The 18,669-nt window shown below is 48.9% G+C and overlaps 1 protein-coding gene across 1 annotated transcript; it reads right to left on the reverse strand.

The window, feature by feature from the left end:
- Positions 1-43: 43 nt before the first annotated feature.
- Positions 44-16,964, reverse strand: BRI3 (brain protein I3). Its single transcript, XM_083585444.1, has 3 exons — positions 16,227-16,964; positions 8,545-8,659; positions 44-446 (listed from the first exon to the last, which is right to left on the reverse strand). Exons 1-3 carry the CDS (start codon positions 16,390-16,392, stop codon positions 314-316), a joined length of 414 nt encoding a protein of 137 aa, XP_083441570.1. The 5' UTR covers positions 16,393-16,964; the 3' UTR covers positions 44-313.
- Between the last annotated feature and the right edge of the window lie 1,705 nt (positions 16,965-18,669).

The raw sequence follows: 18,669 nt of genomic DNA on the forward strand, positions 1-18,669 counted from the left end.
TACTAAATTTTAATTCTCTTTAGAAGAAAGAGATGGGCCCCAGTGAAGTTGCAAAAACCCACTTTTATTTAAATTTCCAAAAGGTGCATTTTAAACAGAAAGCGGGGGGTGGGGGTGGATTGGTGTCTTACACACACACACACACGCTCATAGATCAGTTTCGCATGCAAGAGAAGAGAAAGAGACAGACTAATTTCATCACACTTTTACAAAATCATCTCTGAAGCATAAACTTGATTGTACATGACATTTACATTAGAAAAAAGGTACTACAATAGTTACAGCTTCCAAAAAGCCTATTTGTGTTGATCCCTTAACCAAATGTTGCACCGCAGTTAGGACATCTTCGTTGCCTCAATGCAAGACAGAAGAGAATTCCAATAGGAAAGAATACGATGGCACAAAAGACACCGAGACAGGTGAATGTGTCTTCCAATACACCAACTCTGCAAGAGAGAGAGAAAGTAAGTTGCTATAATTGCTCTTTAAAAAGAAAATGTATAAAATGAGCACCAAGCTTGACAGAATGGCAAACTTTCTGAAGATTGGTCTCTTGCAGCAATACAGTCTATAAAGCTTTTTAATGTCTCTTTTAAAGCCTTTTTAATGTCTCTTAGATGCACTTTTTTAATGTCTCTTAGATGATAGAAATATGTTTTCGAATAAACTATCCCTAACAAGTTGCTTTTCACACACTCATCTTCAAAGCTAGCTCACAACTTTTTTTTTTAATTTTTAGCTACACGAAGACCTTTGCTTAACAAATACCATCGTACCTTGGTTCTCGAACGTAATCCGTTCCGGAGGTCCATTTGAGTTTCAAAAACCAAAGTGTGGCTTCCAATTGGCTGCAGGAGCTTCCTGCACTCAATCGGAAGCAGCTTCGGACATTCGGCTTCCAAAAAATGTTCGCAAACCGGAACACTTCCAGTTTTGCGCTGTTTGGGACCCAAAACGTGTAAGTACCAAGGCGTTTGAGAACCAAGGTACAATTCTAACTTAAAACAGTGCTACTCAAACAACCACTAGCTGCTAGTCCCTGACAACTCCACCGCAGCCCAGATTGGCTGGGATGCTTCAGAGACCAAATATGGTACCAGTCCATGGACATTGGGGGGTGGGGAATTTGCCAGTCCACCACATTGGCTAGCTTTGAAAAGCACTGACTTACAGCACATTTTAAAACAGATAAAACCTTCAATACAAATCAAAACAAAACCTAAAAAATCAAGTTTTTAAATATGTGTTTAAACCCTTTGGTTTAAAATTTTATTTCTTGAAGTCAGAAACGTTAATGGACTACAGTAATGCAGCACTTTTTAAAAATTGCTTTTGAATTCCCATGCTCCCTCCCCTTACGAAACAACACTGTATTTTAGCCAAGAGGCCCTGTGATGACTTAGCATTCAATAGCTTTCGAAACTGAGATAAAAGGTCTCCCTTGTTTTGGTCGAGAGGCGGGCACTTCTGCTGCCAGACCAGATGTTTTGAAGAAATGCCCTTCCAGACATGACTAGAAGCAATTCATGGACAGTCAGACATTACCAAGGCTTACTCTGCATGTTTAAAGTGAGGATGGGAGACGGAGAAGAAAAGAGATGTGGCAATTGTCCCTAAATAGCCCATTACATAATATGTGCGACAAACGTGGAGAGGCGCTTCTCATCTGCACCAACAAATGAGCTTATTTCCTTTGGCAACTTCTTCGTTTGCTTCCCAGTCCAACGGAGGTCACCTCTCCTAGAGAGAGTTTTTCCAAAGCCGTTCTTAAGAGCCATGTGAGATTCCTTCAGTCACACAGAAAGCTCACCCTTCACTGATGTCTCAGGAGAAACAGATCCCTCTGGGGGGGTTTTTTGTTGGATTTTCATAGTGGGGGGCAGGGGAGAGTTCTAGGCACTCAGAATCTGCTCAGATGGGGAAAGAGATAACCTCAGCATTTTTACTCTGGGTAAAAGTCACAAGTTTTCTGCCAAGTTTTCTCAAGAGCAGAAGTGGAGCAGTGTTGATTTCACGAAAACAGTGGGCGTCCTTTGGCAATCACATGTGCAAGAAAAGCCAAAAAGAAAAAGAAAGGGAACTGGAATGACCTTGAAATGCAGATGCAAATGCGTTTCAGCAGGGGCCAGTTGCCAGCAATGGACTCTTGCCATTTCTCCAGTGATGAAAAGAGCAAGCTACACAGAACAATGGCACACAGTTGACAAAAGAGACACGGGGGGGGGGGGGAGCGCTGGGAGAACGATCGGCAGGTGGAAGGTCCATGGTGTCCAAACCTTTTTCAAAGAGGGCCAAATCTGATGAAGTGAAGGGCCGTGAGGGCCGACCAAAGTTGTTGTCTTTTTTTAGGATTAAAGTTGTGAGCCTTTTTTAGGATTTTACCCCAGGTTAGGTTTCGGAAAAGGGAAAGTTTATCTGCTCTACCCACTTTTGTCTCAAGCTCTGCCTACCATAGGGACGTGGCCCCCCAGAAGACTACCTAGAAGGGAATGCGGCCCTCGGGCTGAAAAAGGATCCCTGCCCTTGTCCTAGACCCTAACAGGCTGCATTGTTCCTTTGCTGCTAAAGTAGGGCAGCCATTTATGCATCACACCAAAAAAGGGGAACACAGATTCATATAAAATCTGCCCATGCTAATTTTAGGTGTAGCTCACCAACGTGGTACCTGTGGGTGCAGATGTGCCCAGAGAGGCCCTCCCTGGTGCCCATGAGGTCCCCTTCCCCTCACTGACTTAAAGTACCGTATTTTTCGTCCTATAGGGCGCACCGGCCCATAGGATGCACCTCGTTTTTTGGGGGGGAAATGAATAAAAAAAAATTATTTCCCCCCCCCCCAGCCGCGGCTGCAGCCCCAAGCCTTGCGCACACCTGCCCGAAGCACGGGGCGCCCTCCGGAGGGCTCACCGTGCTTCGGGCTGCAGACTGCCTCCCCAAGCCTCGCGCGCCCGGCAGGAGGTCCCGCCAGGCGCGCAAGGCTTGCGGACACCCGCCCGAAGCAGGGGGCGCCCTCCAGAGGGCTTGCCGTGCTTCGGGCTGCAGGCTGCTGCCCGCAAGCTTTGTGAGCCCATGGGAACTCCCCCCAGGCGTGCAAGGCTTGCGGATAGCTTCCTGAAGCCTGGAGAGCTAGAGGCATCGGTGCGCACCGACCCCTCTCACTCTCCAGGCTTCAGCGAAACCCTGCATTCGCCCCATAGGACGCACACACATTTCCCCTTCATTTTTGGAGGGGAAAAAGTGCATCCTACGGGGCGAAAAATACGGTATGTACTGGAAACCAGGCTTTTAGTGTTGCAGCGCCAGCTCTCTGGAATCAACTGCAAGCCAAAATCAGACAGAAGCCTAGTGTGATTATGTTTCGGTGCCTACTGGATACATTTTTGTTCAGGAAAGCTTTTCTTGTGGTGTAACCCAGTCATTTTGTGGTTTTTCTGAGTTTCAAGTATGGGTATTTTAGACTTTGTGAAACCAATTGAATTATTCTTGCAATTCCCACCAGCCCCAACCCAGCAGCTCCAGCATCCCAGAACCAGGCTAGCTCACTGGATTTGCAGACCAAATATCTGGAGCTCATCAGGTTGCCAAGGGCTAGACAAGAAGCCTAAGGGTGCTGCCCAATGAACACGGTGTTTGGCAGTTGTTTGCAGCTTTCCCACTGCTTAATTATAGGCTGAACATTTCGTCCCCACTTCTTGTCCTGCCTGTCTTGAGTCTCAAGGTGCCACCAGTAGAGAAGCGGACTGAGACGGGCAAGGAGAGGATACAGCAGGAAGCATAAAGGAGGGGGCTGAGTCCCAACAACAGAGGCTGGAAGTGGTGGGTACCTACCCCTTTCAGAATGTGGCTCTGCCAGCTGGGAAAACAGAACTCCCATCTCTCTGTTGCTCAGCAACAGGATCCATGAAAGGCATCGGCCCATCATTTGAGGTGGAGGGACCACAGTCCGAAGAGGAGGACTCTGCCAACTCACCCAGGACCCAGAGAAGCTTCTGCCGCTGGGAACAGTTGCATTCTCCCCAACGCAATGAGCATCTGCACACTACAGGAGCAAGCACACTTTTCTCATCTTCAAAAGCTGGGTGTGTGGGTGTGCCAACCCATTGGGCCTGCTGCTTCCATGCAGTTCTGACCTCCTTGCCCTGATCTTGGACTCTCTCAACTCAAGACCACTGCTTCCAGTCCAGCTAGCCTCACTTTTCCTGCCACAGCAGCTGCCGTGACTCATTACCTCTTGCTGAGCGTGCATCTTTTCTCTGCCTCAATGGAGATTTCTGTCTTGCACAAGAAGAGCCCTGCTGGATCTAGTCCAGCATCCTGTTCTCACTGGCCAACAAGACGTCCCTCAAGCAGGATCTGAGCGCAAGAACCCTCCCTCCCTCCTCTGACTGTGGAGGCAGAGCCTATAGACAACATGGCTAGTAGCCCTTGATAGCCTTAACCTCCAAGTTAGTGCCTGTTTCCATGGGCAGGGCAGGAGTCAGGATACCACCTTAGCTCACTGCTACCCATAGAGAGTTTTGGAAACACAAATAACATACCGTTTCCTTCATGAGAGTAGCCTCTTAAGATCAAATCATGAAGGAAGGAGAAGCCAGGAAGGGGACAGTAACAGACTTCATTTAAAGACAGGCTAATCTTAGCTATAAAGTAAGAGTTTGCCTGGAGAACTTAAGCAGCTTTCCTGTGGCTTAAAGCCACGCCACTCCCAGAGGCTCTAAAAATAGGCAGCGTTTATTTATACCACAAGCAGGGGCCCTCACTTGAGCTGCCTGGCTGCTGCTGCTGCTGCTTGGGGAACTATTAGGATTTATTAAATAGTTGTCCACAACACCTTTGGTCAAATGTCATTGCCCCTTTGCCAAGCCAGTGACAAAGTTCTAGAGTTAGCATCTCCCACACCAAAATAGAGGAATCTTGTCTATCAAGGACTACATTCCAGGAAGGATGGGGGGGGGGAGATCCATCAGGGGCCACATGCTAGTGGCCAGGGAGGATGATGCCCATAGAGACTGGCAGGACAGAAGGCAAGGAGCCCAAGCAAAGCCAATAACAGGCAGAGGCAACTACCGTATTTTTCGCCCCATAGGGCGCACCGGCCCATAGGACGCAGCTAGTTTCTTGGGGGGGGAAATAAAGGGGAAAAAAATTATTTCCCCCCCAGGCGCAGGGCTGGGGCGGGGGAAGCCCAAGCTTCCCCCGACCCCAGCCCCCAGAACAGGCAGCTCTCCGCAAGCCTTGGGAGACCGGCACGACTTCCCGCCGGGCTCCCACGGCTTGCGGATATCTGCCTGAAGCCCAAACCAGGTCGGGGAACAGCGGGATGGCGGCGCTCCGCCTCCCTGCTGTCCCCCAAGCTTGTGGGGCTGGCGGCAGGGAGAAGCGGGCTTCTCCCCGCCGCCAGCCTCCAAACCAGGTCGGGGAACTGAAGCCTGGGGCGCGCTGTGCAGCGCGGCCCAGGCTTCGACATGCAGGCTGCTATCTGCAAGCCTAGGGAGCCCGATGGGAACTCCCGCGGGCTCCCAAGGCTTGCGGAGAGCTTCCTGAAGCCTGGAGAGCGAGAGGGGTCGGTGCGCACTGACCCCTCTCGCTCTCCAGGCTTCAGCGAAAGCCTGCATTCGCCCCATAGGACGCACACACATTTCCCCTTCATTTTTGGAGGGGGGAAAGTGCGTCCTATAGGGCGAAAAATACGGTAATTCTAGCTCTGTCCTCCTCCTTTGCTGAATTCCACAAAAGCAACACTAAGGAGGAGTGCCACTTCTTGGACAAGAAGTAGGTAAGGCAGCAGACCGGGGGGGGGGGGATTGGCAGCGCCCCACTTGCCCCAATGGGCCAGCTTCCTCTGGTTAGCGGGGGGGGCGTACTCCCTTTCCCCTCTTTCTTCAACCACTCCATCTGTTTCAGGTTTCCCTCCTCCTGCTGTCTCTCTGGGCTGGGGAGCAGCTGTGGCTCTGAGGCAGAACATCGGCTTTGCATTTAGAAAGTCCTAGGTTCAGTTCCAAGCATCTCCAGGGAGCACCTGGGACAGAACCTTGTCTGAAATCCTGCAGAGCTGCGCCACCTGTCCGTGTTGACAGTGCTGAGCTAGATGGACCAATGGTCTGACTCTGTATAAAGCAGCTTCCAATGGCCTATCTGGTTAGTCTAGCATCCTGTTCTCAGCCATCATGGCTAGTAGTCACCAACAGCCCTCTCCTCTTCACCTCTTTACTCCATACAGCTTCTCTCTACAACAGGGGTGAGAAATCTGTTTCCCAGCCTGTGCTGTTGGAAGCCAACTCCCATCATCGGGCCCAGCCAGCATGTCCAAATGCCCCAGATGATGGGAGTTTGAGTCCAGCAATATCTGAGGGGTAAACAAGTTCCCCACCCTCTGGCTCCACAAAGATCATCTCATGACACTCCTATTCTTTGCACACAAAAAACACCCCCTTGATACTTCCTGACACAGTTCATTCAACATTTCGTGTTCCTCTCCAAATTCCCTTTTACTTTGATCCGAAGAATTATAAAACAATGTCAGCTGGAGTCTGTCCCCCCAGAATATTTCACAGCCGGTCAGGCATTTTGCACCTGTGTCACATTCAGACATAGGGAAATATTGTGTTCATTTTCCTGATTATAATGCTAGCACCTCTGTCCTGTTTCTAATGTTCTTTTCACACCGCACTACCTGTTGTGTTATGGGACTGTGGCTTTCTGGCCAAGACACTGGCATTTCATTCACGCCAGTGGGCATGGTGTGACAGAACAACAAACTTCATTGGACAATGTTGGGCATCCATTTCCACACATGCCTGCTTCTGCTCCCCCACAAAAATGGCACGGAAGAACTTCTGTCCAGGGTGCTGCCTTGAATTTTGTCATGTTACTCCTGCCGTTTTCTGGGTTAAGGGATGTAATGGGTCTAGGGGTTGCTCGTGCGTAAGTTGTCACCACTCCTGGCTAGGTTACCTGGGTGAACCCTTTCTGTCTGGACAGCCTCTCTGCCGTGGCTGTCTCAATTGCTGGCAGAATCCGTCAGTGGGCGTTTCTTGAACTTCTTCCAGCAAAGAAGTTCTTTGATGCCTAGTCTCCTCCTACTCTCCCTGCGCGGAAGTCTTCTGCGCAGGGAGGGTGTGGGCAGCGGAGGACCCGTGCTCTCCCCGCTGGTCTCCGGCGAGGAGTCCTGGAGCCCTCTCGCCGATTCCCCCATCTGCCCCCCTTCTCCACTGGTGCTACGCTGATTTCCTTCCCCAGAAGATGGGCTGCTTCTCTCCCTACTGGGACCCTCTCCGGCATCCCTCTGGAGCCTTCCCTCCGCCTCTGGCTCCAATGGCTGTTCCCTGACAAGGGGGATGCAAAAGATTCCCACCCACCCCCCGGAAACTAATAACACTTCCTTCAGTGGACAACATAAAGTCAGAAGGTAGGTTTGAAAAAAAGTAATAATACAATAAAAAACAAAGTGGTCAGTTTATCACTAGGGTGGATACTCCAGGCGTGCTTGGCCTTTTGCCTCTGGTCTCGAAAAACACCCTGACCTTGCTTTTCAACGCTGCTAACGAATAAGCCAATTAAAGTCATGATCTTTGCAACGTGGAATCCGCTGGCTAAGGACTTGACTGGTGCAAGCTGCTCCTTGCTCAGCAGCTTCGACATCTTGGTCCAGGCAAGGGTGGGGGGACTTGTGAGTACTGGGATAAAACTCCCACCAGCCCCAGTCAATTTGGCCAATGGTTGGGGAACCATCAAAGTCTAGTTACGTACTTGCCTGGTCTGAGACATTTCACTCCCCTGAGAGAAAGGATATTTGCTGTCTGGAGCAAAACGAACTACTGTTATAATAATACAACATCACTATTGCATTTACCACCTGTATTTATTAAAACAGTTCGTTATGATCACAACTGGAGTGGGTCCAAAAAATATACAGCCCAGGTGCCAAAGGCCAGCATAAAGAGGCACATCTTCAGTTGTATAGTGAGAGTGCCAGGCACACCTCGGGTGAGAAAGAGAAATTCAAGAACTAGGGGCTGCCGCAGAGAATGCCTTCTCTCAGATCACCACCTACCAAACGTCTGAGGGAGGTAAGAACTACCAAGAGGGTCCGCTTGGCTGATCTTAACTCCCAAAAGGGCCCCTGCAGGAGGAGGTCTTTCAGAAACCTGGGGCCTACAACATGTATAGAAGCAGATTGGGTGGGCTGTTGAATCTTATATCAACACTGGTGAAAAAGAAAAATCTTCCACTGCCCCCTGAGGGCAGGAGGCTAGTTACTGGAAAACAGGACAAGCCACACGGCATACACAGGTCTGTTGTCCAATAGAAGGATCTGTCCAAGGAACCCTGGGAGCAGCCATTTTGTGTTCTGCCACACCCGCACAGCAGCCATTTCCTGACAAGAAGAATGCTACTTTTTCATTTAAAAAAAAAATGAAAGGGGAAGAGACTCTAATCTCTCTTGCTGCAAACCTCCCCCACCCACTCCAGTTTCACATGGATTTTTAAGAGGCCGGACTTAAAAAGAGAGAAGAGGTGTAACAGAAATGAGAATGGTCCTAATACCTGCAAGCTGGGCAGCCGCCAACGACAACGACGGACGTGGTGGGAGGTTGCTGGATTATCGTGTACGTGGTGTTGGGGTAGTTATGCGCCGGTGGACCCGAAGGCACAACATATCCTGGTGGGGGAAGAAGCAGAAAAGGAGCACGTTAAGTTGCTTTAAAAACATTTTGGAAATGTAAGAGGCGAGGCCATAGTTGTCGACATCTGTCTGCCTTGAGAGACAATGGAGTGTGTCTCCGGGGGTGAAGTCAAACCGCTGTGTTAGCAGCACCAAAGCGACCTCTCCGGGGTGCAAACCTGGGCAGTTATGTATGGAGGTCCTGGGCTGCCCAGATGACAAGACCCACCCACCCCTCTGAGCCTCGCTGATGTGGTCCAAAGGGAAGCAGAGCAAGACGTTTGGCACCAGCTTGGCTGCAGTTGCCAAGAGGAGGCACACAAGGTGCCATCCAACCATCTTAGACACCCCACTCTGGATCTGTGTAGGGTTTACACTCCCTAGTGTAATGGAAAGCGTAATGCTGGTGGTCAACAAAGGAGGTTTAAAGACTGTCTCAAGGCAAGTCTAAAAAAATGTAGTATGAACACCAACAATTGGGAAACACTTGCCTGCAAGTGCTCCAATTGGAGACCAGCCTTTACCAAAGGTGTCATCGGTTTTGAAGACACTCAAACTCAGGACACAAGGGAGAAACATACTAAGAGGAAGGCACGCTTGGCAAAGCCACACCGTGATCAACTCCCGCTCAGAAACCTATGTCCCCACTGTGGAAGGATGTGTGGATCCGGAATTGGCCTCCACAGTCACTTATAGACTCATTGTTAAAACCATGTTTATGGAAAACAATCTTACTCGGCTACGAGTGATCGCCAAAGAAGATGACACTCCCTAGACTTTTCTTCTCCTGAAGATACTCTGCCAAGGCAGTGGAGATTTAGGATCAGAGTTTTCCTTCTCCTAGGTGGGCTCCTTCCCAAGTAGCCATGTTCCATTTTCCCCTCTACACAGCATGTGTGGAAACTGCCTTCTTGACCATTGGACCCACTATTGGTCTCATCTGCTCAATCCACCAGCGTATGTCTTCATATGCAGGCGATGTCCCTAACTCACCGAGGGTTTGAGACCCATCAGATGGCTACCCTCACTATAGTGTTGCCAGACACAGGGAGCACTAGTGTCAGGGAATCAGGAGCAGGAGCACTGGGGAGAGAGGAATTGGAGAGCGAAGGGGAAGAATCCGAGGGAAGCGTAGGGGAGTATGACAGTGGCCCGAGAGATTCCATGAGCTTCTCCAGCGAATCAGAAGATTCCCAGAAGAGGGCGCTGATGGTCAGAGCAAGGGGGGGTCCCAGGGGGGACGCACCAGAAACAAGGAGCCAGAGGGGAACCCCAAAGCAGCAGTGGGGGATCGGGAACAGTTTCCCCACCAGAGCGTAGTGGGGGGGAAGAGTCACATGTGTCAGGGCCAGCGTCCCCTCCAGCCGGCAGAGGAGGTGAGTCAGGGCTGACCACGCCTCCATCGGAGAGTGGGGAATGGAGGGGAGGTCAGTTGCAGCTAGCCCCCCCCCGAAGGGGGAAGCAGTGACAGCAGCAGTGAAACGGTCAGGAGGAAAGCTGCTGGCTGGGCGCGCGCGCCAAGTTCAAATGTGCAGGCGCGGGGGACAGCAGGAGACCCGGATGGGGAACCAGCTCCTAAAGCCCGCCGGAGGGAGGGAGAAGGCTCAGGGGAATCAGCGTCAGAAGAGGCTAGAAAGGGCGAGACCCCGGCAGGCAGGCGGACCCAGAGGAGGAAAGAGCAGCGGAAAAGGTGGAGCAAGGCGAGGGTCTTAAACTGGTGTACAGGGGGAGGAGATTCAGAGGGATCATCAGCGGTCTGACAGTGAGACGTAGAGCTGCGCGCTGCGGCTCTGGAAGTGAAACTGAACTTCAATAAAGACTTTTGTACTTAACAACGAAGCAGCGTTGGTCCTTTGTGAGCTGGGACCTTGGGCAGCTCTGACAACTAGTGTTGTGGTTGCAAAAGTTAAAGGAGAATCCTCTTTTTTTCTTGGGAACATTACTCTTCCAGAGTCTGGATTCAGGCCAAGTCACATTTTTGTTTGCTCAGTGGAGAAGTCAGTCAGCTGATTTTTTTTATGGGGGGGGATGCAAAAAGAGACTGAACAGAGACTTTAAGGAAACAGAAACTGTTTGCATGTAGAGACATACCTCTCCTGAATTCTCTTATCTATTAGTTACAGAAATTGATAAGCATTTTCTGAATGCCGCTCTACAGTTCGCCCCATGCCTTCCGAACACCAACGCTTTCTTTTTAAAAAATATATATATTATTAAATTTCAAAAAATTTCACATAAATTTCCAATACATAATTCTTTCTTTTGTTCTACTGACTTCCCGCCCCATTTTCAGTGGTAGTTTGTTTTTTTTGTTTTGTTTTTAAATTCATCCCGTTGCTGCACCCAATCTTCACTCTTTTATTTCATAACCATAATTAATCTCCCTCTGTGTTCTCACTATCCAATAAAATAAAAATGAAATAAAAATATTTATATAAACTGACGCTGTATATTACATAAATTAAATAAGGTAACTTATAACATGTGAGAAGTACTGCACATTGTGTTTAATTATTACTAGTAATATTTAATATTACTGTCAAAAAATAAACTATGGTTCGGTGTGATGTCTGAACGCAGAGTGTTTTTATTATTGAAAAACACTATTTATTTCAGGCATTCCTATCTATTGAATAAAGTCAGCTTTACAAAATGATTAAATGAGCCAAGGGTGGGGGAAGTGAAGGACAGATCTGTGTTAACACAGGCAATAAATAGGACAGTGGGGCCCTCCCCCTGTCTTGCTTCCAAGTGACCACATAGCTGATAAATCTTTATGGATTGGTATTTTTGTGGATTCATTCTTTCTCCCTCTTTCTGTCTCTCTCACGTGCTTCCTGGCACTCACTCACGCTCTCATGCACTCATCAAGATGGAACTGGGACAAAGTCTTCCAGATAAGACTTAATATTCACCATATGCAATAGCAAACTGTTCCTGGGTTTCAGTTCTCCTCGGTTTTCAGGCCTACGGACGTACACTCGGCTAATTATTAACTTCAAAGAGCATACTTTAGCACCACGGAAATAGCAAAAGAAAACATACAGTTTGAGAACTCAGCCAAGGGTCCCAGTTCCCAGCCAAGAAAATGGATAAGTGCTTTATAATAATTTAAAAAACAGCCCACCTCCTCCTGCTTAAAAAACATCACGCACCCAGGATCTCACAGGCAAGATGGCTGTGCCACAGGTGCCTCTCTGCGTGTGTTTTCACACCCAGCCCTGGGGCTTGTCACGTGGCCATCAGACATTGCCATCAACATGTGGGGCTACCTGGAATTAAACTCGTTTACCCGCTGTGACCCCCAAATAACACCCCCCATGGAGGTTAATTATCAGCATCGCTCTATATTGGGAGCCGAGATCTGTGGCCCTCCAGATGTTTGCTGGACTACAACTCCCATCTTGCTTGACCACCAAACCATGCTGGCTGGGGTGGATTGGAGTTTGGAGCCCAACAACATCCAGAGGGCACCAGGTTGGGGAAGCCTGCTCTGCCCTCCATGGGCATGGCGCATGCTCAGTCCTTACTGTGGTGTTAATGGAGTGTTTATTAAATTCGTATACCGCCCTTCGTGCCCTCTTTGGAATTTCTTTTTAAAAGTAGGTTTTTGAAAGCCTCAGGATTCCCTCAAGCCTCTTTGCCAGCTCCCCTCAGTTTTGACTACCACACCACCCAAGTTCCCTATTAGAAAGATTTATTTTATTTAAAGGAGGGGTGAGGAACCTTCAATCCACAGGCCTAACTAGGCCCACCAGTGAGGTCCATTTGGCCAGCGAGGCTGTTTTGTCCCCGTCTGCCTGTCAAATATGGCAGAGTGGCAATACAGTGGTATGTTGGTTTTCAAACAGCTTAGTTCTCGAACAACTTGGAACCTGAATGCTGCAAACCCACAAGTGACTGTTCCAGTTTGAGAACTTTTTTCCGGAAGCGGAACGTGTTCCATTTTTGGTCCTCCATTTCTGATTAGAGTATTCCTCTTCCTGTTTGAGTTTTCCGTTTCTGATTTGAGTACCCTGCTTCAGATTAGATATCTGGAGCTTATATTTGATGCTTTTGTTTTTGCTTTTTTTGCATTTTTGTGGCTTTTTTGTTCAATTTTGTTTTAGTGACAAACCCAGTTTCATAGCATAGAACCCAGTTCAGCTACTGATTAACTGATTGTGTGACTGCAGAAATGGATAAAAGCTGCAAAGCCAAGAGAACCATTAACAGAACAAGTAAAATTCATGTTAAATTTCTGTTTTAGGGGTTGTTTTTAAAAGTCTGGAACGGATTAATCCCTTTTGCATTACTTTCTATGGGAAAGCGCACCTTGGTTTTAGAACACTTTGGTTTTAGAACGGACTTCCAGAACAGATTAAGTTTGGGAAACAAGGTACCACTGTACTCAAAATGGTTTAACAGTCGCTCTCTCGCTCTCTCCACAGAGATCGCTCCAAGCCATTCTGGCCTTCAGGTCACTTTGCCTGACTGGACTGTGCCCCCTGTACTCTGGTAATTCCTCTTCCTTGCCTGTACAAAGGTGGACATTCGTTGCTCAACCCACTCTTGCCCCTCACCCCACCCACAGTAGCATGCGGCCCCCCAGAAGGGAGTGGGCAGCCCTCAGTTCTCAGGTCACTCAGGTTTCAGAACGTTTTTCCCATCCATCCATCCTCCTTAACCGCAAGCTGAACTTCCCACAGGATTACTAAAGAAGCATGAGCTCATCACCCTTTGAACTCGAACTGGAATTTTTGTCCCAAAGCACCCTTTCCTGGGCTATTTTTTACTGTGGCTACGAGTTGTTGCAAGAGAACAAGATAACCTTTCCTTGAAGCTGATGTTTCCATCAAGGAAAAAATGCTTCTTACAGGCACACAGGTCTCAGATATGTTGTGCTTTGGGATGAGGGGTTGGGGCTGAATACATTCCCCACTCCCCCAGCAAGTACAGTAGAACCTCGGCTTACGCTCAGGTAACGTAAACTTCGGGTTGCGAAAGCAGCAAACCCAGAAGTATTCTTCTGGGTTTTGCCGCATGCACAGAAGCGCTCTACACACCATGCGCATGCGCAGAAGCGGCACCTCCAGTTGCGGAAACCACGGGATCCGACCGGAGCTCCGGAATGCAGAACTATGCAGAAATGGCAAAACTTACCGGAAGAATAAAAAATCAAAATAATAAACTTTTTGTAAAAGAATGGAAATGGTTTATTGAATATTTTACAAACAAGTTGTAAACAGATAAAGACATTGGCAGGATTACTGTAATATATAATTAAAATAGATGAATAAAACAGTAAGTTAATTTAGAATGTGCAGGAAATGATAAAAATAAATTTAAGGAACCGCAGAAAGAGGAGGACATCAAGGTTTGAAATGTTACAACTATTGTTAAACTATTGAAATGTATATAAACGGAAACTATAAATAAAATTATAAAAAGGGGGAAAATGCAAGCCAGCTAAATAGCCCGCTCCACACCAAACTATATTATCTCTGCCATTTTAGGGACTTTTAAAAACCAGTGGCCCTCCAGACATTGTAGTCTACAACTCCCATCAACCCTATCATCTCCCTCTTCTCCCTCTGACCACTCATTGCTGTCCCACCACCAATCCCCAGGCTCTGAGCCTCCTTCCCTTGGTGATTCCTCCCACCATTCCTCTGTGTCCAACCCAGTCCGCGACAGGCTGGGAAGGCCGCATTTGGCCCCTGGACCTGAGGTTCCCCATCCCTGCTAAAAATAATAAATATGCTGCCTCTGAACCCAGAGTTTCAGTGCAGCCATCATGACCAGGAACCAATGGTAAGGGGGATCAGAGGTAGTGGGAACCCGTAAGCCTGTTAAGACTCCCACTCCCATCAACCTCAACCTGTATGTCCAATGGACAGGGCTGGTGGGAGCTCTAGTCCAGCGGAATCTGGACCCCCAGAGGATTCTAGAATTCTAAGGCGTTCTCTAGAATTGCTGGACGAATAAACCATAACAAGGCCTTGCTGAGAGAGGGCGAGTGGAATTCTACCACCATAGAAAAGGCTATCGTAATTCGGAACCTGACCTAAACAACGCAGTTTCTTAGGAAGACTCAAGACTCAATTCTGGGAGACTCAAAGTTCAGTTCACAACCTTCCAACTCTGGTTCCTTTTGTTTAACACGTCTCACCAACTCACAAGGCTCTGGCATATGTGCAATGTAAAGAACTACAAACAAAACATTTCTATTGTACGGGGGGGGGGGTGTATCTAAATTACGTATATTTTGTACCTACTATTCCCCCAGACAGTATTAAACTTTTTATTCAAAAAAATCATATTAAATGTTTAAACTGTTTTGGAAGCCTTTTCAATCAGCGTAGCCGGGCTCGCTGAATTTTTGCACTGTCCAATTTTTAACAGGGAAAACAGAAAGGGAAAGCAGACAAGCCTTTCTGAGCTGCCTTTTTAAGGCAGGAAATACAGCTTGCTTTTTTTAAATATAAAAACAACCCTTGGAATGTTTAGCTTGGGAGCTCTAACAGTAACTGGAAGAAATCCTACTTCTTGTGTAACAGCTTCTGGACTGTTTAAAATCTTAAATTTGAAGCCTTAAAATTATTATCTAGAAAAGTATGTTGTTGTGAATTAACTGGCACTTTTTACTGTATTGTTTTAAGGTTGATGTGTTTGCCACAGTGGGCTCCTTTGGGAGGGAGGGAGGAATATTACTTTAATACATAAATCTTTCTACAGAAAACTACCATTCCTGGGAACCAGTATACGAGTCCCCACTCTTGCATACAGTGGTACCTCAGGTTACATACGCTTCAGGTTACAGACTCTGCTAACCCAGAAATAGTACCTTGGGTTAAGATCTTTGCTTCAGGATGAGAACAGAAATCGCGTGGCGGCGGCACAGCAGCAGCAGGAGGCCCCATTTGCTAAAGTGGTGCTTCAGGTTAAGAACAGTTTCAGGTTAAGAACGGACCTCCGGAACGAATTAAGTACTTAACCTGAGGTACCACTGTACTTTTATTTTTAAATAAGGTGCAACTGATCCAAGAATAAGAAAAATGTTTCCTAACCCAAACTTTTCATTTTTATTTTATTTTTAAGGCAGGAAACTTCCTCAAGTGTAGGGCTTGATGATTTGCATAACCCTGAAATCCCGTTTCCCCTTCTTGACATTGCAAAAGTTCTCCTGCTTGACAGCTGACAACACGCAACAAGAGCAGCGTTTCCTATCGCAAGAACTACCCACTTAGCCTGACTTGGGCGCCCAGTACCTGGGACTCACTCCTTTCCCAACACCCAGGGAGGGTCAAGCCTGTCTCCTGCCCTGACCACGTGACCCTCCTTCACCCACACCCCTCCCACCCCAAACCTCTGTCTGCTGCGGCCGCCAGCGCGCAGTGTGGATGGAGACAGGCGAGCCCCCCGGTGCCTTTGTGGGGCTGCAGCCCCCCATCTCCCAAGTGCTCTGAAACCTGCCTCACTCCTACAGGTTCAGGAGAGGGGGTGATCCTCTCCATTCAACGCCCCTCCCGCAGAATCCACACCCAGATCCTCCTTGCCCGCCCCCCCCCTTCTCCCGGCTTACCAGCTCCAGGACCGGTGGGGTAGGTGTAGGGCGGCGGCGGCTGGAAGCCGGGCTGGGGCGCCGGGATGGCCCCGTAGCTGTTCGGCGCGTACTCGTAGCCGGCGCCCGCTTGGCTAGCGGGGCTGTAAGCCGGGGGTCTATCCTGGAGGAGGGGCTTGCTGTCCATGATCCTCGAAGGGGAGGGCGGCGGCGGAGGAGGAGGCTGCTCCTGGCCGCCCCCGCCGGGGGATCAGCCGCGAGGAGAAGCCCGCAAGGCAGGCGGGAGAGCGCGGAGGGGCGCGCAACTCTCCGAGTAGAGGCGGAGGGCGCACGGCAGGCTCGGTGCCCGGAGGGTGGAGAGGGAGGGCGGGAAGGGAAGGCAGCCTCGCCCCGCTAAGCCGGCAGCTCCAACAGCAGCAGCAGCAGCAAGCCGCCTTCGCCCCCTGGGCACGGACGGATCCTGCCCACCCGCGCAACTCCGGAGCTGCACGGCGCGCCCGCCGCGGCAATGTGCTTCGCTCCTCGCAGGCCAGTCACAAGACTCGGGCTCACGTGACGCCGAGGAAGAAGAGGAGGAGGAGGAGGGAAGAGGAGGCTCCCCCGGCGGAGACACGGCGGAGACTCCGGCAGGCGCAGGGAAACCCCCTCTTAAAGGAGACGCCCCGGCGCGCATGCATGTGTGCGCGCGCGCACTCTCTCTTTACGCAGCTGACCGAGGGGGTTCCAGGGCCGGGTGAGAGCCTGGCGGGGGCCGCCCCGCGCAGGAGCAGGAGGAGAGCAGAGGTGGGGCAAGGGCTGGCAGGCCGCCACGTTTTGAAATAAGCGAAAGGAGGCGCATTCTCCCTCGCCAGCCTAACTAGATCAGAGGTTAAGGCCTATTGGATGCAGTGGGACTCATGGGCGTAGCCTCCCCCCCCCATGTCCTCTTTATGGGGTGGATTCATTTAAAAAAAAAATCTCAACAACTATGATTCCCTAAAAAAAAAAAGCAAAAGCTGGCCCCCCCACCAACAAAATTCCTGGCTACGCCCATGGTGGGACTGCTTACTCCTAGCATAGCCAGGATTTATGTTGGGGGTGGGACACAGGACACTGTGAGAAGCCATGTTACAGGGAACCAGGCAGAGGGCCTTCTCTGTAGTGGCGCCCGCCCTGTGGAACGCCCTCCCACCAGATGCCAAGGAAATACAGTAGTGCCTCGGGTTAAGTACTTAATTCGTTCTGAAAGTCCATTCTTAACCTGAAACTGTTCTTAACCTGTAGCACCATTTTAGCTAATGGGGCCTCCTGCTGCCGCTGCGCCGCCAGAGCACGATTTCTGTTCTCATCCTGAAGCACTATTTCTGGGTTAGCGGAGTCTGTAACCTGAAGCGTATGTAACCTGAGGCACCACTGTAAACAACTCTCTGACTTTTTAAAGACATCTGAAGGCAGCCCTGTTTAGGGAAGTTTTTCATGTTTGATGTTTTAACATGTTTTTAATATTCTGTTGGGAGCTGCCTAGAGTGGCTGGGGAAACTCAGCCAGATGGGCAGGGTATAAATATTATTATTATTATTATTATTATTATTATTATTATTATTATTAAAACTACAGTACACTTCTTCAAGGAGAGGTTCAGGTCTCTCTGTTGTCCCCTGCTGGGGAAGTGGGTACCTTTTCAGGTCTGTCACCGTCTTCCTTTCGTTTCTCTCCATTTTCCCGGTAAGTCTTCTGTGCCTTTGCAAAACAGGGTGAAATTCAACAGGTGCAGCTTCAAAACTGCATCTTCAGATGAAGAGAATTGCTGCACCTTGCTGATTTGTAACTCTCTGTAGCAAGAACAGGAAACACCCCCCCCCCTTTGCTCTGCTGCCTGGGCCCCGATGCGTGGGGGACCACATTCATATTAGCCGCTCCCCCCATCATTCCTGACAGAGTCTGGACCTTTGTCTGACAGGTTGACATTCAACTGGTGAAGTCCTCTGTCAATGGAACTCCAGGCTGGCACAAGGCTACACCTGCTTTGTTTCTGTATTGTGATTATCCCAAGAAGCTGGGGGTGGGGGAAGGCCTCTTCGGGGGGGGGTGCTGACCCCGTTTATGCCTGGGAGCCCCCACCATTGGCAGTTTCTTTCTGCCCTCTCCATATATTCCAGAAGAGCACACAGTGTCCTATTCCCCAAGGTTAAAGAACAATTAGCTCCCTATTAACTCAGTGCCTCTGCCCCCCCCTTACATTTCCTTTCCTTCTCAAATGGCTTTTTTAAAGAGCTGTATCAGGGTCTGTCTCTCGCTTTCAGACAATTCACCCATGGGAGTTTTATACTTTATTTATTTGTTCCTAGGGGTATTTGTCAACTTCCAGCTTGCAAGTAAAATATTGCAGAATGGTTTTCATTCCAAGTGAGTTGTAATCAATGAAACTTCCATAAATTTGTGCACAAATAAATTCACTTTTTTTAAAAAAAAGATTTCTATTTAT

This window comes from Podarcis filfolensis, assembly GCF_964270895.1.
Source record: "Podarcis filfolensis genome assembly, chromosome: 14".
NCBI classification, from domain to species: Eukaryota; Metazoa; Chordata; class Lepidosauria; order Squamata; family Lacertidae; genus Podarcis; species Podarcis filfolensis.

Coding starts and splice junctions, on each gene's coding strand:
- BRI3 (XM_083585444.1), bottom strand. CDS start 16,392: ATGGACAGCAAGCCCCTCCTCCAGGATAGACCCCCGGCTTACAGCCCC. Junction 8,660..16,226: donor CCCCACCGGTCCTGGAGCTG/GTAAGCCGGGAG, acceptor TTCCCCCACCAG/GATATGTTGTGCCTTCGGGT. Junction 447..8,544: donor GGCGGCTGCCCAGCTTGCAG/GTATTAGGACCA, acceptor TCTCTCTTGCAG/AGTTGGTGTATTGGAAGACA.